Source organism: Salvelinus fontinalis, chromosome 37, assembly GCF_029448725.1.
Source record: "Salvelinus fontinalis isolate EN_2023a chromosome 37, ASM2944872v1, whole genome shotgun sequence".
NCBI lineage: Eukaryota > Metazoa > Chordata > Actinopteri > Salmoniformes > Salmonidae > Salvelinus > Salvelinus fontinalis.
In genome coordinates, this window is record NC_074701.1 from 7,620,827 (window position 1) to 7,645,940 (window position 25,114).

A 25,114-nucleotide genomic window follows, 5' to 3' on the forward strand; every position below is an offset into this window, starting at 1 on the left:
AAACATCAAGACATCAGTCAGGATGTTAAAACTTGGTCGCAAATGGGTCTTCCAAATGGACAATGACCCCAAGCATACTTCCAAAGTTGTTGCAAAATGGCTTAATGACAAAGTCAAGGTATTGGACTGGCCATCACAAAGCCCTGACTTCAATCCTATAGAAAATCTGTGGGCAGAACTGAGAAAGCATGTGCGAGCAAGTAGGCCTACAAACCTGACTCAGTTACAACAGTTCTGTCAGGAGGAATGGGCCAAAATTCACCCAACTTATTGTGGGAAGCTTGTGGAAGGCTACCCGAAATGTTTGACCCAAGTTAAACAATTCCAAGGCAATGCTACCAAATACTAATTGAGTGTATATAAACTTCTGACCCACTGGGAACGTGAAAGAAATATAACTGAAATAAATCTTGATTATTCTGACAGTTTAAGAATTTTTATTTATTTCACCTTTATTTAACCAGGTAGGCAAATTGAGAACACGTTCTCATTTACAATTGCGACCTGGCCAAGATAAAGCAAAGCAGTTCGACACATACAACAACACATAGTTACACATGGAGTAAAACAAACATACAGTCAATAATACAGTGAAAAATAAGTCTATATACAATATGAGCAAGTGAGGTGAGATAAGGGAGGTGAAGGCAAACAAAATATATACATAAATAAATAAAAATATAAAAAGGCCATGGTGGCGAAGTAAATACAATATAGCAAGTTAAAAAATAAAATAAAATAAAAAGTAGAGATAGTAGAGATAGAAAAAAGTAGAGATAGAAATAATGGGGTGCAAAGGAGCAAAATAAATAAATAAATAAATACAGTACGTAAAGAGGTAGTTGTTTGGGCTAAATTATAGATGGGCTATGTACAGGTGCAGTAATCTATGAGCTGCTCTGACAGCTGGTGCTTAAAGCTAGTGAGGGAGATAAGTGTTTCCAGTTTCAGAGATTTTTGTAGTTCGTTCCAGTCATTGGCAGCAGAGAACTGGAAGGAGAGGCGGCCAAAGGAAGAATTGGTTTTGGGGGTGACCAGAGAGATATACCTGCTGGAGCGCGTGCTACAGGTAGGTGCTGCTATGGTGACCAGCGAGCTGAGATAAGGGGGGACTTTACCTAGCAGGGTCTTGTAGATGACCTGGAGCCAGTGGGTTTGACGACGAGTATGAAGCGAGGGCCAGCCAACGAGAGTGTACAGGTCGCAGTGGTGGGTAGTATATGGGGCTTTGGTGACAAAACGGATGGCACTGTGATAGACTGCATCCAATTTATTGAGTAGGGTTTTGGAGGCTATTTTGTAAATGACATCACCGAAGTCGAGGATTGGTAGGATGGTCAGTTTTACAAGGGTATGTTTGGCAGCATGAGTGAAGGATGCTTTGTTGCGGAATAGGAAGCCAATTCTAGATTTAACTTTGGATTGGAGATGTTTCATGTGAGTCTGGAAGGAGAGTTTACAGTCTAACCAGACACCTTGGTATTTGTAGTTGTCCACATATTCTAAGTCAGAGCCGTCCAGAGTAGTGATGTTGGACAGGCGGGCAGGTGCAGGCAGCGATCGGTTGAAGAGCATGCATTTAGTTTTACTTGTATTTAAGAGCAAATGGAGGCCACGGAAGGAGATTTGTATGGCATTGAAGCTCGCCTGGAGGGTTGTTAACACAGTGTCAAAAGAAGGGCCAGAAGTATACAGAATAGTGTCGTCTGCGTAGAGATGGATCAGAGAATCACCAGCAGCAAGAGCGATATCATTGATGTATACAGAGAAGAGAGTCGGTCCAAGAATTGAACCCTGTGGCACCCCCATAGAGACTGCCAGAGGCCCGGACAACAGACCCTCCGATTTGACACACTGAACTCGATCAGAGAAGTAGTTGGTGAACCAGGCGAGGCAATCATTAGAGAAACCAAGGCTGTCGAGTCTGCCGATGGGGATGTGGTGATTGACAGAGTCAAAAGCCTTGGCCAGGTCAATGAATACGGCACAGTATTGTTTCCTATCGATGGCGGTTAAGATATCGTTTATGACGTTGAGCGTGGCTGAGGTGCACCCATGACCAGCTCTGAAACCAGACTGCATAGTGGAGAAGGTATGGTGGGATTCGAAATGGTCGGTAATCTGTTTGTTGACTTGGCTTTCGAAGACCTTAGAAAGGCAGGGTAGGATAGATATAGGTCTGTAGCTGTTAGGGTCAAGAGTGTCCCCCCCTTTGAAGAGGGGGATAACCGCAGCTGCTTTCCAATCTTTGGGAATCTCAGACGACACGAAAGAGAGGTTGAAAATAGGGGTGGCAACAATTTCAGCAGATAGTTTTAGAAAGAAAGGGTCCAGATTATCTAGCCCGGCTGATTTGTAAGGGTCCAGATTTTGCAGCTCTTTCAGAACATCAGCTGACTCTATTTGGGAGAAAGAGAAATGGGGAAGGCTTGGGCGAGTAGCAGAGGGGAGGGCAGTGCTGTTGACCGGGGTAGGGGTAGCCAGGTGGAAAGCATGGCCAGCCGTAGAAAAATGCTTATTGAAATTCTCAATTATAGTGGATTTGTCGGTGGTGACAGTGTTTCCTATCTTCAGTGCAGTTGGAAGCTGGGAGGAGGTGTTCTTATTCTCCATGGACTTTACAGTGTCCCAGAACTTTTTTGAATTTGTGTTGCAGGAAGCAAATTTCTGCTTGAAAAAGCTAGCCTTGGCTTTTCTAACTGCCTGTGTATATTGGTTTCTAGCTTCCCTGAAAAGTTGCATATCACAGGGGCTGTTCGATGCTAATGCAGAACGCCATAGGATGTTTTTCTGTTGGTTAAGGGCAGTCAGGTCAGGAGAGAACCAAGGGCTATATCTGTTCCTGGTTCTAAATTTCTTGAATGGGGCATGCTTATTCAAGATGCTGAGGAAGGCATTTAAAACAAATATCCAGGCATCCTCTACTGACGGGATGAGATCAATATCCTTCCAGGATACCTCGGCCAGGTCGATCAGAAAGGCCTGCACGCTGAAGTGTTTCAGGGAGCGTTTGACAGTGATGAGTGGAGGTCGTTTGACCGCTGACCCATTACGGATGCAGACAATGAGGCAGTGATCGCTGAGATCTTGGTTGAAAACAGCAGAGGTGTATTTGGAGGGCAAGTTGGTTAGGATGATATCTATGAGGGTGCCCGTGTTTACGGAATTGGGGTGGTACCTGGGAGGTTCATTGATAATTTGTGTGAGATTGAGGGCATCAAGCTTAGATTGTAGGATGGCTCGGGTGTTAAGCATGTTCAAATTTAGGTCGCCTAGCAGCACGAGCTCTGAAGATAGATGAGGGGCAATCAGTTCACATATGGTGTCCAGAGCACAGCTGGGGGCAGAGGGTGGTCTATAGCAGGCGGCAACGGTGAGAGACTTGTTTTTAGAGAGGTGGATTTTTAAAAGTAGAAGTTAAAATTGTTTGGGAACAGACCTGGATAGTAAAACAGAACTCTGCAGGCAATCTTTGCAGTAGATTGCAACACCGCCCCCTTTGGCCGTTCTATCTTGTCTGAAAATCTTGTAGTTGGGGATGAAAATGTCAGAATTTTTGGTGGTCTTTCTAAGCCAGGATTCAGACACGGCTAAAACATCAGAGTGAGCTAAAGCAGTGAACAAAACAAACTTAGGGAGGAGGCTTCTAATGTTAACATGCATGAAACCAAGGCTATTACGGTTACAGAAGTCATCAAAAGAGAGCGCCTGGGGAATAGGAGTGGAGCTAGGTACTGCAGGGCCTGGATTCACCTCTACATCACCAGAGGAACAGAGGAGGAGTAGGATAAGGGTACGGCTAAAAGCTATGAGAATTGGTCGTCTAGAACGTCTAGAACAGAGAGTAAAAGGACGTTTCTGGGGGCGATAAAATAGCTTCAAGGAATAATGTACAGACAAAGGTATGGTAGGATGTGAATACAGTGGAGGTAAACCTAGGTATTGAGTGATGATGAGAGAGATATTGTCTCTAGAAACATCATTGAAACCAGGTGATGTCATCGCATATGTGGGTGGTGGAACTGAATGGTTGGATATGGTATAGTGAGCAGGGCTAGAGGCCCTACAGTGAAATAAGCCAATAAACACTAACCAGAACAGCAATGGACAAGGCATATTTACATTAAGGAGAGGCATGCTTAATCGAGTGATCACTAAGGGTCCAGTGAGTAGAGGTTGGTTGGGGTCACGGTGATCCAGACAGCTGGCCGGGTAGATGGCTATCGGTAGCAAGATAGCATAGGATGGAGGTCTATTTTTAGACACCTTGTGCGTTTCCGTCGGTAGATTAGTGGGGATCCGTGTCTTGTAGAGGGGATCAATCCAATTGGCAAAATAGATATAGTGACCCAAGAAAAAAAAAAAAATGTCCGATATACTTATTAAGATAGCAGCCGATAAGACAGCTAACGATTAGCGGGCCCCAGATGAGCGTTCAGGTAACGTCACGACGGAGGTGCCAGTTGGATAACTCCCTCGGGCAGATAACGTCGGCAGTCAATCGTGAAGGCCCGGTGGGGCTCCGTATCTGCAGCAAAAAAAAAAACGGGTCCGGATAGGTGACTGTAGCCCAGGAATGGCTGATGGAACTCCTCAGCTGGCTAGCTCCGGAATAATTTAAGTTTGCTCCGGGATCGACGTAAGCCAATAGTCACACGGTTTGCAGCTAGCTAGCTGCGAAATCAAGGTGCAAATGTCCAGAGCCTGCGGCTGAAATCCGGGGAAACTGAGAGAAAAAAAAGGCCCGGTATGCTCCGGTCCGAGTCGCGTTGCACAAAAGTGCCGGTAGATTATCGAGCTAAAGGAATAGCTGATGACCACAAAACGTGGGCAGCTGAAACACCAACGCTAGCCAGCAAGCCGGCTAACTTCTGGGCAGCTTCAGATTAGCTTTCGGCTAGCTTTCGGCTAACTTCTGGTTAGCTTTCTGGCTAACTTCTGATTAGCCCCTGGTTAGCTTCCACTGTGGATTTTCAGATTTGAGGTAAATAATACTTTTTTTTGTTGTAATTGGTGAGGCGGGTTGCAGGAAAGCTTTTGTAGTTGAGTTCTTGGATAATAAAAAAATATAAAAGATATGCGAAGAAGGTGTAAATATATATATACAGGACAAGACAGTACGAGGACAAAAATGACGTCTGAACTGCTAAGCCATCTTGGAACAACATGTGAACTATAGTGGTGATGTTACACCCCTGAAAAAGGGGAGAAAGAATCACGAGTGTGATACGGAATGTTTACTCATTAAAACTTTTAGTGCTATCATTTTACATAAGTAACACATTTTACAGAATAACAGATCTACAGGAAATAGATAGTTTTGTAGGGTACAAGGCTTATTCAAGTCACAACAGTATACACTGTACATCACTGAAACAAATACTATTTTCAATATAACTGTCAAGCACAAAGCTTTAACTCAGTAAACCATAACTCAATTTATCAACAGGCAATAAAGTGTTTGAAAAACCATTACACAAATAACGCCGCAAAATATCTTATTAACAACGCACATGCTCAATCACAATCGACATGAAATGGCAGCTACGTAGCAGTACCTAGCAGTACGAAGCTATTCTTCGCTGCAACCGAGCAGGGCTCATATTTCTCTCTGCAAACTTAACTAACTTCCTCAATATGTTACTAAGACAAACCTTAAACACTCTTGACATGTTAGCGAGTTATTACATTTAAATTACTCTTTTTTATCATCAATAACGTACCTGAAAAAGAGGAGAAAGAATCACGAGAGTGATAGGTTAATGTTTACTCATTGAGAACTTTTAGTGCAATGAGAAAAAGACCGCGAATTCTCCGTGAACTTGAGTGGAGACCAGAGCAATCGATCTTAGGCTCATAGATTAAGAGCATTTAGTAGATCACAGATTAACACTTTTGCCCACGACAACATAAAGTAATCAACATAACGTTTACACATTCCTCTCACAATTCGTACCCTTTGTATGCTTGACGGATTTTAACAATTATATAAATGTTATCAATCTATCAACTAATACTGAATGCATGATCTTCTTAACCTTAGATGTTTTAAGATCCTCACATATGAATTTACTAATACTTTTTAATGTATAACAGGCTATTAGTATTTCCTTTAACCTGTCACACTGATCCTAACTAACCTAAGACAAGGAATTTTTACTAGGATTAAATGTCATGAATTGTTTAAAACAGAGTTTAAATGTATTTGGCTAAGGCGTATGTCAACTTCCGACTTCAACTGTAGATATTCCACTAAAAACCTGCCCATTCCAACTACAATAGTTATTTACAACATTGTCTACACTATTTCTGATCACTTAATTTTAATGGACAAAAAAGGCTGTCAAAAACAAGGATATTTCTAAGTGACCGCAAACTTTTGAACGGTAGTGTGTGTATACATCTTTATGTATATTTGTTAAGTATTCCTTGCTAAAAGGTGGGCCACGTTCATGGTACCGGTTAACCTGAATTGAGCTCAAGAGTTTACCAAAGTTCTCGTCAACTCAAACCTGTTTCGTAGTACACCCTTCCAGAGGGCGACATTCTGATTTTGGTGAGTCAATGATCCCTGCTGTCTAAGGCCTGTGTTACAGCGTCATCGTTTTTAAATCATTTGTTGCCTAGCTAGTCAGCCAAGTTTTATACCTTAATCACCATTAATTTAAGTCGTCTCTCCTGCTGTGCTAGATCTACTTCATCTCTGATCCCACCTTGGGATGTATGATGAGCATAGCTGAGAAGGTCCATTATAGAATGAAATAGAACACTGCAAGAAACATCACACTGACTGGATTCTTTTCAGTCTAGGTCATTTTATTTATTTCCAAGACAAGCGCAGTGGAATAGGCCTAATTCAAGGCAGCAAGAGCACACAGGACAAATTAAACTACTGCCTGCTGCTGAACACACGTATAATACATCAGAAAGCTTTAAGGGACTAGTTCAACTTATTCATTGTTGAGAAGTTAAAATGTCAGTGCCATTTGTGTTGGAATCTTCAGTCGACAGCAGCGGTGTTGAAATCTTCGATGGCGTAATAAATGCTAAACTGTGCATTGTTATTCTGTGAAACACAGGACATGAACATGGTTAGAATACAGCACGAGAATGACAGCATTTAAAAAGGCAGTCCAACTGATATTTTTCCTGTCTCTGTGTGTGCATGTCTTTACCACATTGATAGAGTTTGTTAAGGCGTGTTATGTCCAGGGGACTCAGGTGATTTCTCTGTCCAATCTGGACTCCACTCTTCTTGGAGCCAATAGTGGGGTTCCGGTTTGATGAGAAGTAGTATCTGCCAGGAGAAACCCAACAAAGGGGGATTAGAGGACTTGCTACTTTAACACAAGGACTGCGTCACAATGCCACCCTATTCCCAATATAGTGCACATAGTTTGACCAGAGCCCAGGTAAAAAAGTGGCCTAAATAGGGAACCATTTGGTACGCACCGGGAAATGTTACTGGAGCTGGATACTGTACACAGGCCCAGTAAAACTAATATTTACTTTTGCCAGCAGTTTAAAAACAAGGTGAGTAAAATTAGGACTTTAGTGGGAATAAGGAGGAGAGGAGTGTGACTGACGTTCCGTAGTGCATTATGGAGTCGTAGTCATAGGGCAGGTCCTGAGTGTCTCCTTTCTTCACCTTAAAGTTATCTTCTTTTCCTGGAAGTTAAAAGAGTTACAAGAGGCAGATGTGACTGGTGGACAATGCTGGGTGTGAATGTGGTATAAGGGAATGAAAATGGAAATGTAGACAAGTGTAGATGGAAACCATTAAGTTGAACCTCTAGCAGGAGGAAACGCTACAGGAATCAAGGTATGAATATTTAATCTTACCTAATGAAACCCATTGCGGGTGGTAATGTAACAAAACTGCCCTCAAAAACGAGCTTACATGTTATCCCAGGATACCCATTACGGGTGGCAACTGTAAAAGGTATATTTTACACCAGGATACCCATTACAGGTGGCAACTGTAGATGACAATGTAGAGTTATTCGCGTCAGGTAAATTTAGTGAACAAGGTTGCTGCAGTCACGCCAGGGGAAATTCGCAGGAGTTAACAATTTCAGTTCAATTCTACATAATTGGAAATGAGTGTATACAATCCATAGTTCTGCATAGTATTGGTCTCAAACTGAAGAATACTGATGGTTACTGGTGTAAGATTCTCTCTGGTGTTTACAGAACTGGTGCTGTGAGATTAGGATGTCAGGATTCAAGGCTGCTATGATATTAGGCTATCAGGACCTGCTTAGACAAAGACATTTCAACAGTAGAGAAAAGGGTTGCAATGGATGGGGGAATGAATGGCTGCAGTATTTCCGTTTTAATAAGTACATGATAAATGGAACGTTAAGGCATAAATGTATGAAAGACTATACTTCTTTTAAACTAATGTTGTTCTGTCCTTGTGCTGTACTGTCTATTAAATGTTATATAGCGTTTCATGTTGTGTGGACCCCAGGAAGAGTAGCTGCTGCTTAGGCAGTACCTAATAAAATACTAAATGTCAATAGTTATTCTATACGGTCTTCACTCCAGACCACAAAAAGCTGAATCTGATATGTTAGTGTTGGGCTGGTACAAAAGCCTGCACACTGCAGCTCTTCCATGGGACAAATTGACCAGCCCTGCCCCTGATCCACATGCAATGCCCGTGAGGTGGTTTAGTATGTTGTGAGTTACCTGGGACCACATTGTCCCACTGTATGGTGACGTATTGGTCACGGTCTGGCCGTGTGTGCTCGTGGTGCAGGCCCAGTGCATGCATCAGCTCATGACACAGGTTCCCCACGCTACAGGCTCTACCGAAGTACAGAGACTGGGCCCCGCCCTGAAAACCTACATACGATGCACAGCTAGAGTTAAGTGAAGAAAGATAAAGGTGAGAGAAGCGGGAGGAGAAAGAGGGGATATGACAGGAAGAGAGAAAAATAAAGGATTGAACACAGGAAAAGGAAGGAGAGGTTGTGAGTTAACTGTAAACTGCTGGGAAGGAGAGAATGTGTTCATGTGCCCACGTTGGACTCACCCTGTCCCAGAGATGAACTCGATGTAGTTCATCTCATTGGTGTATTCGTGGAAGAGGATACACGTCTGGTCTGAAATCATCTTGAACGCTGCTAGTATAGTTTCCTTTCTGTCCACTGTGTGGATCAGAGACAATCTACCATTAAACGGTGCATATCATTCTCACTATATTAGAAAACATCTAGTGTTAGTGTTCATCTCTCCTACTGTATTCGACACTCACCCAGATAATCGTTGATCTTGTAGGGGATAGAAGTGACGCCTTCATTCTCAGGCCAAAGTGACTTCACAGCTAATCGGTCTTCCTGTAGGACAAAACACCTAGTCTTAAATCCAGCTGTTGCTAGAGAGTATAGGCCTCAGATTAATTAAATTGTTATTTCTGCATTTTCCCTATGAATGTTTTTAAATTCTAAAATGGTAAAACTATTTCAGTATTAACTTAAATGACTAAAACCAGACTAAGTATGTAGAAGAAAAAAAAGATTGGAGCAATATACAGTGTACTTTCCATGACTGACCAGGTGAATGCTATGATCCTTATTGAGGTCACCTGTTCAATCAGTGTATATGAAGAGACCGGTTAAAGGAGGATTGTTAAGCCTTGCGACATGGATCATGTATATATGCCATTCAGAGGGTGAATGGGCAGGACAAAATATTTAAGGCCCTTTGATCAGGGTATGGTAGGTACCAGGCTCACCAGTTTGAGTGTGTCAAGAACTGCAACGTTGCTGGCTATTTCACACTCAGTTTCCCGTGTGTGAAGAATGGTCCACCACCCAAAGGACATCCAGCCAATGGCAGTCCAGTGGTCGAAAATGGGTGACACGAATTGTGCAGAGCAACAGACGGGCTACAGTTATAGTCAATTGACAGTCCAGTAAAACATTTGTGCCCAAAGACCCAAAAAATGCTCAACTCGTAGAACCTTGACACAAATGGGGTATGGCAGCCGACAACCTTACAGAGTTCCACTTCTTTCAGCAAAAAAAAATGTTGCAGTGGACTAATGAAACACTGGACACAGGAGAATTGGAAAAACGTCTGGTCTGATGAATCCCGTTTTTTTTGCAATTTCACGCTGATGGGAGGACTAGGGTATGAAGAAAACCACATGCATCCATCATGATATTTGTCATCATTGCAGGCTAGTGAGTCGTAGTGGTGGTGTGATGCTGTGGGGTGCCTTTTCATGGCACACGTTGGGCCCCATGATAACATTTGAATGTCTGAACATAATTGAAAATCAGGTGCATCTCTTCATGGCAGCAGTGTATCCATCTGTGAATTTAGCAGGATAATGGATAATGCCCCATGCCACAAGGCTAGGATTGTCCAGGAATGGTTCCACGAAGATTACAGTGAATTCAGCTTAGTGCAGTGGCCTGCCCAGTCACCAGATCTCAATCCAATGAAGCATCTGTGGGATGAGATGGAACGAGCTATTTCGGATTAGATATCCACTACCAGCCAACTGGGCACAATGGTGGCAAGCATTGAGGAAATCATGGGGCCAGCATTCCTGTGGAATGCTTGACACCTTGTAGAGTCCATGCTCTGAAATTGAGGCTTCTGAGGGCAAAGGGGGGTGCAACTCAATATTATGTGTTCCTAATGTTTTGTAAACTATATATATTTTAAGATCCTTTAGAAGAAAAATAAATAAACTCACCAAAAATAAACTAAAACCGTGCCATTGGCAACGCCCACTACGATTTAAATTGAGATTGTCGTCCACTTCATATTTTCAAGCATAGTGGTGGATGCATCATGTTATGGGTATGCTTGTAATCGTTGTGGACTGGGGAGTTTCAGGATAAAAAAAGAAACGGAATGAGCTAAGCACAAGCAAGATCCTAGAGGAAATCCTGGTTTAGTCTGCTTTCTACCAGACACTGGGAGCATAATTCACCTTTCTGCAGGACAATAACCTAAAACACAAGGGCAAATCTGCACTAGAGTTGCTTACCATGAAGACAGAATTTTCCCGAGTGGCCGAGTTACAGTATTGACAAATCTACGGCAAGACCTGAACATGGTTGTTTAGTAGTGATCAACAACCAATTTGACAGCTTGAATAATGTTGAGAAGTTACACAATCCAGATGTGGAAAGCTCTTAGACTTACCCAGAGAGACTCACAGCTGTAATCGCTGCCAAAGGTGCTTCTACAAAGTATTCACTCTGGGATGCGAATAGTTGAGATATTTCTGCATTCCATTTTCAATAAACTAGCAAACATTTCTAAAACATTTTCACTGTCATTATGGGGTATTTTGTGTAGATGGGTTTGAATTTGTATTTTATCCATTTTGAATTCAGACTGTCACAAAATGTGAAATAAGTCAAGGGGTATGATGCTTTCGGAAGGCACTGTACCAGCTTCTGGTATACACAGACTGAAACTAATGACTGCAAAATCGTTTAAGGTTTCTTTACAAGACAGAATGTTGAATGAAATGACATTGAAACTTACTCTACTGGTGGTCCGTGGTCTTGATCCTTCAGATGGTTAAAAATATCCACAGGAAAGTACTGTTAACACAACTTTTAAGAGTGGCGGTACTGAAGTTGAAATTTCTATCACCTGGCACTTCAGTTAGTATGCATGCATTGTATATTTTCCTGTGGATATATTGGCTCAAATTTCAACCATCTGAAGGACCAACACCATGGACAACCGGTAGAGCAAGTTCAAATGTAATTCTGTTCAACAATCTGGCTTGAATGATTTTGCAGTCATTAGCTTCAGACTGTGTATACCAGAATGTGGTATCAATCTGATTCATCAGCCTAAAAGATGCAGTAACAGGACAGAAAGCAAGGATAATAGACTCACCGAAACCAGAATGTCTCCCTCCGTGATAGCAAGGTCAAACTGTAAGTCCTCTGTAACAGAGAGAGAGGGTCTGAAACAACCACACTGACATGTACTAGTTACAAGTCACTACCTCCAGTGCCATTAAAGTCCAGACCTCATGGTAGAGGTCCAGGATTGTGCGCTTCATCTAATGAATGCGTTACCTTCTCTAGTTTCAGGCGTTTTAACCCAATCATTTTGTCTGTGGCGTGTCCCCATTGAGGCAGTAGAACCTAAAAGGAATTGTGAACAAACTCATTTTGTAATATCATTATGTTTATTGATAGACAAGCCATAAACTTGAAGACAACAGATTGAATTGTTTCTTTGGGCCCCATCATCCCAAGTGACTGACTTGAAAATCACAGTATAGGCCTACCTGTGGCAGAGAAAGTCACATTTGTAGAATTGTTGATGGGGTTTTTAGAATTGTCCACTGAAACACAGAAATAAAATATTACAAAGTGGAACAGTACAATAACAGTTTTGCAGTACAGCTGGCCTACATTAAATAAAAACATGGAAAACAGATAACAGGCCTAGCTTTCAGCCTATCACCTAACAAAATGACTGATCCCAAATGCAGGCCTGCCTACCTGTGGCAGGGATAGTAGCATTTGAAGTAGTAGCATTTGTGAAATTGGTGATCGGAACACTGCCCACTGAAATACACAAAGGTAACATAATACATGTTACATAACATGAAGAACCGATTCACCTGCCCTACATCAAATGGAAAACACTCAAAAGCAGGATGTCACAAAAACAAAATGGCTGGTCCTACCTTGGACAACCCAGATGAGAATCAGAAACCAACCCATGTTGCAGCAACAATTGTCCCCCAAGATTTGGAAAAAAAACAATCAAAGAAACAGCACAAACAAATTTGTGCAATAGCTCTCCTTCCAGTCAAATAGTGGGCAGGGCAGCAATCACAAAAGAACAGGTGCATTCTCCTTCTTCTTCTTCTCCTTCTTCTTCGGTGAGGTTTAAAGATGGTTGGCATCCAATATGTTGAATTATCGCCCTCTACTGAACTATTGTATGAATCCATTACACTGTTATACAAATTGGTATAAGGGGAAACGTGAAAAAATCCATACAAATATATATTTAATGACCCTACACTCATTAAAACCCATCACCTTATTCCACTACTTTAACCCTGTCTTATCCTACCCCAGGCCAACGACCCGAGAGGGCGAGACACTACTACTGTAACTCTTCTGAAATCGAATCTCGTACCCCCAAGTACTTCTCTGCAGCTGCCACCACAACATCTATTTTCTATGACTTACGTGTCATCTCTGCGGTACAGCTGATAACAATTGCTATGAATGCTAAGCCAATCTCACTGAAACATATATCACTCATTGGCCTATCCCTCTGTTCTGGCAAAGATCTACTATTCACAGGGATCCTCTCAGAATCCCTCACCCTTCATCAACCCTCCACTTCCTCTGCATACAACATCTTCTCCACTACAATGACCCTGGCCACCTAAACCTGACTCACTCGCACCAGACACCTCCACTCAGGGTTACCTTCACCGACTCAACAGCACCCACCATCTTTTCCACCCAACTTCCACAACACCTTCTACCCCTTCCATTTCACCTCCAGAACTCAAACTGGTGTCCGGCCCAATCTGTTTGAACTTGATACCAATCTTCCTCGTCATACCCTCTCCCTTGTCATTGCTATCTTCAACAGATACAAACCCATACTCTGCCTCCCTCAGTCTATTCAACCTCCTCTCTCTTTCCCTCCAATCCTCCTCCCTTAACCAATTACCCGACTCCTGAAAATATTCAACTTTTCCAAGTCAAAATCTTTTTTAAGCCTCCTTTAGGGACATGCTAAGCCCTGTACTCCCTCCACTTCAAACTCCTGTGTCACCAGAACAGATGCAGGTGTGACCACTTGTTTTTAGGTCATCAACCTCAACAACAGATTGTGCAGTATAGACAGTGTTAATGTGCATACATAGCATATAGTGAACAGCACTGTGCATAATGTGGCAGATGCAGGACTGCCCTCCTGCAGGAACACCCCGAAATTTATTTATTTTACCGTTATTTTACCAGGTAAGTTGACTGAGAACACGTTCTCATTTGCAGCAACGACCTGGGGAATAGTTACAGGGGAGAGGAGGGGGATGAATGAGCCAATTGTAAACTGGGGATTATTAGGTGACCATGTGTGAAATGTGGTGAAATGTGGGCTGCAGTTGTACATTATTGACAGAAAGACACATCAACCTCAGACAAAGCATCTGAGACAGCAAAACAGCGCTCTGTCTTAGTATGTGTAGGCCATGTATCTGATGCCGTCTGGTCAAAAAGAGTATGGCATGTCATACAGCCACAGTTGTAGAGCGGTCAGACTTTCTGGATGGTTAGTTCAGTCCTATGTGTTCTCTGGCCCATCTCTGATATCTTGTTGTGGATCTTGGCTATGATGGTGGGCTCCCCAATGACAGAAAATAAATATCTGCTGTGGGAAACCGTGTAGACAGTGTTAGTGTTCATGTATAGTGCAGTATAGACAGTGGTCATGTGCATCCATAGTATAGAGTAGTGAACAGTACTGTCCATAATGTAGCATAGAGCCCATGTCGTAAGTCCAGGGTGTTCCCAGAGTGGTATACCAAGAAGCAAGCTAGATCTACTCAGGGTCTATTAAATCTAGCCAGCTTCAGTTAGCTTCACATTCCAGCTCAGGCTTCATCCGTACTACGATGGTGGATTTTGCTCGTCCACCTTCCTAAAAGGCTGTCACATGCTTCCCAGTCGAACCAGTTTAAGCTTATACATTTTGTGAAGTTTTTGTTCATTTTGGTGTTCGGTAGGTTTTTTTCAGCTGTTCGCGTGCACCAATTTTTTTGTTGAGGCAAGTCAGAGTTTGATAGTCGAAGTCTACACCCCTTCATCAGTGATTGGTTCACAGTAGGGGTGGGAACTATGGACGGGATTCTTCAATGAAGTGTTTCCTATCATTCACTTGAGAAGTACTGCACTAAACTGATGTGTAATTGTGCGACTAAGACCTCTTCTGCAAAAATGTAAAAAATGATGTACAGTTTTTCTTATGAATACATTTCTTTCTTGTTGTCCCATAAATTTCACTTAGCAAAAATGATTTAATGTCAACGCAAAATTGATTGTGAGGACGAACAAAGGTACTTTTTACATAGTTCTAGGTGCATCCCAAATCAACCCTATAAAGTACATTATCAACCATGGTCAAAAGTAGTACACTATGTAGGGAATAGTGTCCCATCAGAGGACAACCACTCATGATGCATCATGGACAGTAGCTGTGAAGTGATACACATTGCTACAGTGTGGTTTTTACCATGTTTATGAGCTTACTAGTACTAAATATACTGTATTTCAAACATAGAAGTGGATAAATTGGTTAACAGGCCTATGTGGCTCTGGTGTTTGCTGTCTGTCAGGGTGGGGGTGGTCTCCCATGGCACCACATTACATCACAATTGTGATGTCATAAATGATTGTATTTACTGATATGATGACAGCCTAAATGGTTTGACATAGCGTTACTGTCACATTACAGCAACACTTACAAGTTCAATTCAGGGTCAAAATCATTTCTATATTTTGGATGGTTATTTTTTAAGTGATTGGTAAGTAGTTGTGACCACTTGTGATTTAGTGTGAATAGGCCTACTTTGTGACACAGTTTAATTTAGATGATTTAAATAATAATATTTTGAAGCCATATTGTATCTTTTTCAGGATTATTGTAATTGAAGGAACTATGGGAAAGTTCTCCTTCCCAAGGATCATCATAAGAATGGTTAGAATCTCTTTTCTCTCACCACCCTCATAGTCAAAACTCCAGTGATTTAAAATCATTTACTTTGACATATAGACCTATGAGCTTTTCTAGGATTGAAAATAACAAACTTGTATCACGATAACCTCATTACTGACTGCATGTTTGTCATCATTTTCATTTCTAGCCATGGGCAAAGCGGACTGCACAGGACGATTTCTGCACAGAAACTACTGAACTCCAAAAGCCCAGAACACACCAGCCTCACAACTCCTCACAACTCCCCAGCCTTAATGTAAGTCCCATCTGCAGGCTAAATCTACGACCCACTAAAGTGGTCCAGACTAATCATGTATGGCCAATCAGTGTAAACTTTGTACTAACTACGGCTTGATCTAGTGTCAACATTATACCTTATTGATATTGTATATCAATGAAATACAATGGAAGGCACATAATAATCCAATGAGTAAAATAAAATATACCATGTTCTATTGTCAATATCCCTACTGCCCTAAAGGTGTGTAGGCAGGGCAAGGAGAACACCGATTCAACCCAGAAGAAGAGGAAAAAGAAGAGGCTAAATGAGAAGGGAACCCAGGTTGAACTAGGCATGCGGGAGGATATCCATGACCTTGACCTCGCCCATTGGAGATTGGCTAGACAGACATGGAGAACTGAGCGAGGAAACATGAGGGAGATTAAGGCGCTGTATGGAGAAATATTTAGGCTGCACCAACTCTTGGAGGAGGTAACAAGAGCAGTTTTCTTTAATCAGACTTTCATATAAGTAGATATACTGTAGTTGATTTAGATGTTCCCAATCCTGATACACAGAAATGAGATTTAAATAGATAGAATAGTGAAATAAGAAGACAAGAAAAAAACAGAACACTGGTAGTATTCTGAGGAAGGTCTGCATTCTGCACTGGTAGTATTCTCAGGAAGGTCTGCATTCTGCACTGGTAGTATTATTAAGAAGGTCTGCATTCTGCACTGGTAGTATTATTAAGAAGGTCTACATTCTGCAATGGTAGTATTCTTAAGAAGGTCTACATTATGCACTGGTAGTATTCTGAGGAAGGCCTGCGTTCTGCACTGATAGTATTCTTAAGAAGGTCTGCATTCTGCACTGGTAGTATTCTCAGGAAGGTCTGCATTCTGCACTGGTAGTATTCTTAAGAAGGTCTGCATTCTGCACTGGTAGTATTCTCAGGAAGGTCTGCATTCTGCACTGGTAGTATTCTCAGGAAGGTCTGCATTCTGCACTGGTAGTATTCTGAGGAAGGCCTGCATTCTGCACTGGTAGTATTCTTAAGAAGGTCTGCATTCTGCACTGGTAGTATTCTCAGGAAGGTCTGCATTCTTAGAATAAAGTTGAAAAAGAATGGAAGAATTTCTGAATTGGAATGATTCCAAAAGTTCATTTTCCTAATAGGCTAATATACAGTCATAAAACATGTTTTCTCTATGATATTTATTACCCATACACATGTAAATGTTTTTAGATAGTAATATCAATGACCATCAAGCTATTAAGTAATAAAAATGTGTCTGTCATCATACAGATTGGGGTGGATAAAGGGGTGATCAAGCAGCGCTCCACCTCCTCCATTCTTTGTCCCGTCTCCCCGACACTGCCAGCTTTCCCCTGGTACAACCACCATAGGTACATCGCCAACAGCCAATCGGAACCTGACCAGCATGCTGCCAGCACCCAGAAGGACCCATCTAAGAAACACTCAATCTTTCCCCCTCTGGACACACAGAGCTGCACCTCCCCTGATAAATGGCCTCCTTCTCAGTTCAAGACGTCACACCCACACGCTTCACACCGATTTGCTGTCCCATCCCACCCCCTGGCTTCCGGCCCTCCTGCCCGGATGAGACAGACCCATCCGCACGTCCACTCCAGGTCCTCATTGACTGGCCAGGAAAAGGTTAAGGATGAGGTCAACAGGCCAGAGATTGCATCGCCTGAGGAATTGTCTGAGGAAGTTCAACGGAGAGGCGCAGAAATTGCAAATATGTATAAAGCACAGCTGAAAGAGAGGATGGCCCAAAAGAGAAAGGAAGAGATTCTGAAGAAAAGGGCAAACAACAATGACAAGAACGATGACACTGAGGCCTCCTGCTCCTCTGCAGTAGAACAATCCAATACCCCTGCCACAGCCCCCGAGCGCCCGGCCAGCCCAGACGCCACGCCAGTGGCCGCCCGAGAGGATACTCAGGGGGACACCCAGCAGGACCTGGCAGAGGTTGTGAATGTGCTCAAGAGGCAATCATCTGATCTATACCTGCCTGATGACGTTTGTGAGGAGTCACTCACATGGAAGTCCATTTACGAGGAGCTGTGCCCGCTCGCTCACAAGGTGAACACAGAAGCTGACTACATCAAGGCGCTCCGCGTCATCACTGAGAAGGCTGTGACTCCCTCGTGCTCGTCTGAGGATGATGTGTCTCAGAGTGTGAGTGAGGTCACAAGTCAGGAGGGGAGTAGTGAAAGTGAGGAGAGCATGAGTGGACAACAGCAGAGATGTCTACACAGGGAACCTTATGGTGAGAGGGACAGGAAGGAGATTGATAGTGGTAAAATGGAAGGGAGATATGCAACCGCCAATGCATTGTCTATGATGGCAAGCCGAGGGAAAGAAGAACTTAATGCCATGAGCTACGCAGACAGGATCAAATATTTCAAGGACGAGGCTAAGAGAAATGAAGAGATGATGAAGATTGAAATGAGGAAGGAAAAAGCCACGGACGAAGAGCTCAAAAAGTGGGAAAAGAGACAGAAGAAATTGAAGAAATTGAATGAGGAGGAAAGGAAAAGGACAGAAAATATGGAAAAAAACAAGTTAGAGGAGCAGAGGAAAAGGGAGAAGGCAGAGATGAAACTAAAGATCAAACATGAGAAAAAGACACAAGAGCAAGAGAAAAAAAGAGAGAAAAAAGAAAGAAAGAAGCAGGAGATGGAACAGAAGGCCCGTGCAAAAGAAGAGAAAAATAGGGCAGAGGAAGAGAAAAAGATGGAGAAAAAGATGGAGAAAAAGAGGGCAGAGATGTTGAACAAGATTGAGAAACAGAGGATGGAGGAGGAGAGGAACAGGGAAAAGGAGAGAATGAAGGTGTTGGAGATGCAGCAAAAGGCACGAGAGAAAGAAGAGAAGAGGAGGAAAGAGGAACAGAAAAGGAGATTGAAGATACAGCAGGAACAAGAGAAGGAGGAGCAGAAAAGGCAGACAAGGATACGGGATGAGGATAAGAAGAGAGCAGAGCTTCAAAGAATAAAAGATCACGAGGCCAGGTTCAAGATGGAGATGGAGAAACTGTATGAGAGAGAAGAGAGGAATGCACAGATTGAAAGAGAAAAGAGGCGTGCGCTGTGTCAGAAAAAAGGGCTGACACAGAGAGCAAAACAGGTGGTGGCATACGAGGTCACAGCGTCTACATCTGACGCCTCTGTGCGGAGGGAAGAGAGGGAGCAGCGTCCAGAGACCGCTCACGCACAGTCTGCGAAGAGGAGAACAAGGAAGAAGCAGAAGAAAGCGGTGGACGAGGCATTGACAACTTTTGAGTAGATGACAAAAGAAAATACTAACAAAGAAAATGAGAAAATAAGCAAAAAGAGGAAAATATTATAAGGAAGCCAGGCATAAGGGTGAAGAGGAGGAAACATGAGAGAGGAGGAAGGGAGACCAGAGTGGTTTATCAGGAGGTCAGTAGAAGATACAGGATTCAAGTTCTGATGGACAGAATCAGGAAGGACCATTGGATAAAAGGTAAATGAGATTAGCAGTAAATTGCTGAGTGGATCAAAATAAAGTAATGGAAAACACAAGGGGGGAGGCAAGATAAACAGAGACCCAGAAAAAAGAGGTGAAAACATTTTATAAGAGTAAAAGAGAGGAGATTGAACTAGAATTCCCATGGACATATGGCCAAAATAACTATCTAAATAACTAAGGATGAGCAGAAAAGGAGAAGGCCAAGAGCACAGGAAAAAGAGCCAACAGACATGTCAAAAAGAACTGAAGTCTGCCTCTTCTACTTCTCTTTTAAAGTTGCATTGGTTTCCTTTTGTCCTCTTTCCAAGCCTGTTCAAGTCTGAGATAGATGAAAAGAGCAGCCAAAGAAACAGATCTGTTGAAGCATCAATTGGAAAGGATGAAAGGGAGGGAGGCAGGAAGAGGAAAACACAGAAGAGCAGATGAGGTAAGTGCTTGGGCTTGTGATGAGAGGATAGGGGCTCCAGAACTGGGGTTCATGATTGAAAATTCTCAGACAAATGTATTACTGTGAATCCCATTCGTTCAATGACTGTTTGATTCATTCCTGACGGGATATAATTGTTTTACAGGAGCACTCTATGTTCTGCTTCCATGTGGATTGACAGCATTGCTTTCATGAGCTGCTGGAGGACACCATGGAGGAAGAGGGAGAGGGTCTATGATAGGCAGTTTGCCATGGCCCTAAATGGGCTTTTGGATGTTAATTCTTCCTGCTTTATATCATACAACTTTACAATAAAAATGAATTGCAAGCATCAGCCTTTCTGTTTGATTGTGATCAGTGCAGTAGTAATAAGATTGGTGTAAACCCAAGGAATATTCTGGCAGTAGTGTTCAGTTGGTATAAAATAGTGTGATAAGAAATGATCAACATCTTATGAAAACAATATGGAAATAGAAATATCAAAAGAAGTGTTGCATATTAATTTCGACAAAGTTTGCTGCTTCAGTGTCTTTAGATATTTTGTCAGATGTTACTATGAAATACTGAAGTATAATTACAAGCATTTCATAAGTGTCAAAGACTTTTATTGACAATTACATGAAGTTGATGCAAAGAGTCAATAGTGGCAGTGTTGACCCTTCTTTTCAAGACCTCTGCAATCTGCCCTGGCATGCTGTCAATTAACTTCTGGGCCACATCCTGACTGATGGCAGCCCATTCTTGCATAATCAATGCTTGGAGTTTGTCAGAATTTGTGGGGTTTTGTTTGTCCACCCGCGTCTTGAGGATTGACCACAAGTTCTCAATGGTTCAAACAGCTAAACTGAACGAGCTCAACTATGAGCTTCAGGGAAAAGACAAAGACGTGGCACACATGATCAGCGCTGCCGATGCCTTTAAGGCCAAGGTGGGGGGTGTGGGCCTCTCAGCTGAGGAATGGAAGGCTGGTGCACTTCTCAAACCTGGAGAAAATGTCGCAAAACATCGGAAACGTAATTTCCCCCCGCAATCATTTTGTGCCCAACTGGAGAAACTGGCATCCGAATTCAACAGCCGTTTTCAGGAGTTAAATGACATAGGGGAGGTTGTTGTATTTATCTCAAACCTTTTCCTCCCTCCCCATTGAGATTGAGGAGGTGTCCGCCAAATTCCAGTAAGTATTTGCTTTACCAATCGGAGTTGACATGGAGATAATTGAATTGCAAAATGACATCGAGTTGAAAACAAGCTCGAGAGACATTGACATTTTGAGGTCTTGTAAACACTGGAAAGTGTCCCCTCCTTTCATCCTGCGCACTTAAGGTTAAGGCCCACTTTGAATCAACATATCTCTGTGAGATGGAAAATAATCAAGTCAAAGAACAGGTCTTGTCTAACTAATAGACATCTCACAGACAGTGTCAGACTTGCTGTGTCGAACTGTGAGCCAGACTACAGAGCACTTGCTGATCGTGTGCAATCACAGCCGTCACATTGAATGTGTGCGTGTGGGGAGGGGATCTCATCCACAGCCATCAGAAGGAGTGAGTATTGCCAGTTTGAAATCTGTTGTAGGCTATATCGTTTACAAAAGGATATGATCTGTGTTGTGTGTTGTTTAAAAAGGGGAAATGAAACAGTACTGTAAATGATTGGCTTAAGCCTGTAATTGACTGATTATTGAGGTAATGAATGGTATTAGGGCAGTGATTTGTATGAAAATATTTTTGGAACAATTGAATGATGTTATTGATGTTGTTATATTTTGAATGCTAGTTGCACTTACTTGAGTATTTTGAAGTGTCTTGAAATATGTTTAAAAAGTGAAACAGGACTGTACATGGCTTCGGCCTGTAATTGACGGATTATTGAGGTTATATATGAATGATTAATGAGTAGTAGGCCTGTGGAAATATTGAAAAATGTAATATGATTGTCATAAAATGTTGAATGATAGTTGCACTTCTGGTTATACTATTTGTTTGTGCTTGTGACTGACAGGTAACACAATAAAGAATGTCAAAGTGGAAATACATTGTGGCCTTGTTTTTTCGTAAGTGGTAGATAATGGTTTAGTTTTGGACTTGGGATGATATTTTAGGGTTGAAAAGGTTGGTGACCACAGGTTTAAACCATGTATTTCTATGTGATGGTGCTGTCCACTCAGTAGTGCTGAATTTTGGCATAGATTTTCCTTTGTACTTCCTAACGTCCGCCATTTGTTTGCCGTGCGTCCTTGATAAAAAATATCCTATGCCTTAATTCCAATGCATTCTATTTATAGGATTGTTTACTTTTGTCAGCCAGCTGTTTAGAGCACTCATTGCTTTGGTTTCCAGGTGCACACAGGTAGAATACTGGTGTTCTCCGTGCCATTTTTTAGTCAGCTGTTAGAGGTCCTTGCTTTGTTTTTTCAGGTACGTGCGGGTACGGGTGTTCTTTGTGCCATCCGTGGCCAGAAGTTGTTGACTGTTTATTTAGCTTTATTATTTTCTATCAATATAACTGTTTTCTTTCATGGATCAGCTGATGATGGTCGACAATATCACTAGACAACTAGCCTACAGCTGGACATCAATGCACATCCAATCCATCCAAAAAGTAGGCTATGCGTTAGTGACAGTAGGCCTATAAGGTGATTATTTTGGTTAGAAGAGTTTAACGTTCAGTTAGAAGCATTAGATTTTGCAATGGCATAGGCCTACATTATTTTGGATTTGTGTGCCCATGAGAACTGTTTTCACAGCGAAACATAATTAAATGTTACTTAGGCATTGTTACACTTACGGTGCATTTTCTGAGATCTCCAAGATCCATGATTCGTACAGGGTTTAAGTTCAATGTCCTAATTCAATTGTTAAATGCTTAATAATGACAAAGAACACTGTCATAAATGTCATTCATGTATGGAAAGAAAGGTAGAGTTTTATGTCACATGATCTGTGAAGACAGCAAGCATTAACTCATGAATTTTGGACAACTCATGAACTAGGGTCTTAAACATGTTTGGATTCAACTCATGTTTTATCTTGCATGTAGGCTACCTGTTCTGCGTGTGTTCATGTGTGTAAACTTGCCTCAGTTGAGATGGTAGGCTACCGGCAGTGTAGGCCTAGTGGAGGGTAAACGCAAGTAAACGCCGTTTACCTTTTTCAGAAAAATGGATTGAAATTATAGGGAACGTTACATTTTTTACCGCGACCAGCAATCAGTTTACCCACCTATTTTCACTGGCCTATATGAAGTTCATGGTAATACATATTGTAGCCTAGTCTAGTAAATTAGGGTGAATCTCCCGTTTTTCCCGGCACCATTTCAAGTGTCCCAACTTTTCAGGCTACAAAAAATGTACATTTGTCAGCAAGACGCATCAATTCATGTAGGCCTAATCAATGGCAATCGTTGAATGTCATTAGGCACACTTTTTGGTGTTTTGTAACAGATGTCTATTTCCATTCATCAATGGCGCAAGTATGCATGTGGCTTCGATGCTGGAATTACACTATATATAAACAACAGTATGTGTACACCCCTTCCAATTAGTAGATTTGGATATTTCAGCCACACCCGTTGCTGACAGGAGGCCAAACCCTCCCCTAACCCGGACAATGCTGGGCGCGCTGCCCCATGGGTCTCCCGGTCGAGGTCGGCTGCGACAGAGCCTGGACTCGAACCCAGAGTCTCTAGTGGCACAGCTAGTACTGCGATGCAGTGCATTAGACCACTGCGCCACTCGGGAGGCCAAGCCCACTACTGTTGTGTCGTCTGCAAACTTGATGATTGAGTTGGAAGCATGCATGGCCACACAGTCATGGGTGAACAGGGAGTACAGGAGGGGGTTGAGCACGCACCCTTGTGGGGATCCAGTGTTGAGGATCAGCGAAGTGGAGATGTTGTTTCCTACCTTCACCACCTGGGGGTGGCCCGTCAAAGTCCAGGACCCAATTGCACAGGGCGGGGTTTAGACCCAGGGCCTCAAGCTTAGTGATGAGTTCGGAGTGTACTATGGTGTTAAATCCTGAGCTGTAGTCGATGAACAGCATTCTTACCTAGGTATTCCTCTTGTCCAGATGGGATAGGGCAGTGCGCAGTGTGATGGCGATTGCATCGTCTGTGGACCTATTGGGGTGGTATGGAAATTAAGGTGGGTCTAGGGTGGCAGGTAAGTTGGAGGTGATATGATCCTTGACTACTCTCTCAAAGCACTTCATGATGACAGAAGTGAGTGCTACGGGGCGATAGTCATTTAGTTCAGTTATCTTTGCCTTCTTGGGCACAGAAACAATGGTGGCCATCTTGAAGCATGTGAGGACAGCAGACTGGGATATGAAGAGATTGGAGTACTCTGGAGTACTTCTCCTGTCTTATACGGTGTCCTGTGTGAATTTAAGTATGCTTTTTCTAATTCTCTCTTTCTCTCTCTCGGAGGACCTGACCCCTAGGACCATCCCTCAGGACTACCTGGCATGATGACTCCTTGCTGTCCCCAGGCCACCTGGCCGTGCTGCTGCTCCAGTTTCAACTGTTCTGCCTGCAGCTATGGAACCCTGACCTGTTCACCGGACGTGCTACCTGTCCCAGACCTGCTGTTTTCAACTCTCTAGAGACAGCAGAAGCGGTAGAGATACTCTTAATGATCGGCTATGAAAAGCCAACTGACATTTACTCCTGAGGTGCTGACTTGTTGCACCCTCGACAACTACTGTGATTATTATTATTTGACCATGCTGGTCATTTATGAACATTTGAACATCTTGGACATGTTCTGTTATTTACATTTACATTTAAGTCATTTAGCAGACGCTCTTATCCAGAGCGACTTACATAATCTCCACCCGGCACAGCCAGAAGAGGACTGGCCACCCCGCATAGCCTGGTTCCTCTCTAGGTTTCTTCCTAGGTTTTGGCCTTTCTAGGGAGTTTTTCCTAGCCACCGTGCTTCTACACCTGCATTGCTTGCTGTTTGGGGTTTTAGGCTGGGTTTCTGTACAGCACTTTGAGATATCAGCTGATGTAAGAAGGGCTATATAAATACATTTGATTTGATTGAATATGTCCGTAAACACACCAGCCAGCTGGTCTGCGCATGCTCTGAGGACGCAGCTAGGGATGCCGTCTGGGCCGGCAGCCTTGTGAGGGTTAACACATTTAAATGTTTTACTCACGTTGGCCCACGGAGAAGGAGAGGGGGGGGGGTCGC

The 25,114-nt window shown here is 42.7% G+C and overlaps 2 protein-coding genes across 3 annotated transcripts; one reads left to right on the forward strand and one right to left on the reverse strand.

Annotated features, from left to right (window-relative positions):
• Positions 1 to 6,803: 6,803 nt before the first annotated feature.
• On the reverse strand, positions 6,804 to 12,883 carry LOC129836039 (astacin-like metalloprotease toxin 5). Its single transcript, XM_055901783.1, has 11 exons — positions 12,686 to 12,883; positions 12,498 to 12,563; positions 12,281 to 12,337; positions 12,066 to 12,134; positions 11,881 to 11,930; positions 9,263 to 9,344; positions 9,041 to 9,155; positions 8,695 to 8,867; positions 7,587 to 7,668; positions 7,176 to 7,297; positions 6,804 to 7,066 (listed from the first exon to the last, which is right to left on the reverse strand). The coding sequence occupies exons 1-11, from the start codon at positions 12,720 to 12,722 to the stop codon at positions 7,062 to 7,064; spliced, it is 858 nt and encodes a 285-aa protein (XP_055757758.1). The 5' UTR covers positions 12,723 to 12,883; the 3' UTR covers positions 6,804 to 7,061.
• A 2,954-nt stretch (positions 12,884 to 15,837) lies between these two features.
• On the forward strand, positions 15,838 to 20,399 carry LOC129836041 (golgin subfamily A member 6-like protein 6). Of its 2 annotated transcripts, XR_008756601.1 has the most exons (4): positions 15,838 to 15,997; positions 16,223 to 16,453; positions 17,271 to 19,914; positions 20,060 to 20,399. XR_008756601.1 is itself a non-coding variant. In XM_055901784.1 (3 exons), exons 2-3 carry the CDS (start codon positions 16,316 to 16,318, stop codon positions 19,278 to 19,280), a joined length of 2,148 nt encoding a protein of 715 aa, XP_055757759.1. In that variant the 5' UTR covers positions 15,838 to 15,997; positions 16,223 to 16,315; the 3' UTR covers positions 19,281 to 20,399. The 2 variants fall into 2 exon arrangements, 1 of the variants encoding a protein (XP_055757759.1); XM_055901784.1 differs by having other exon boundaries at positions 17,271 to 20,399.
• Positions 20,400 to 25,114: the final 4,715 nt, after the last annotated feature.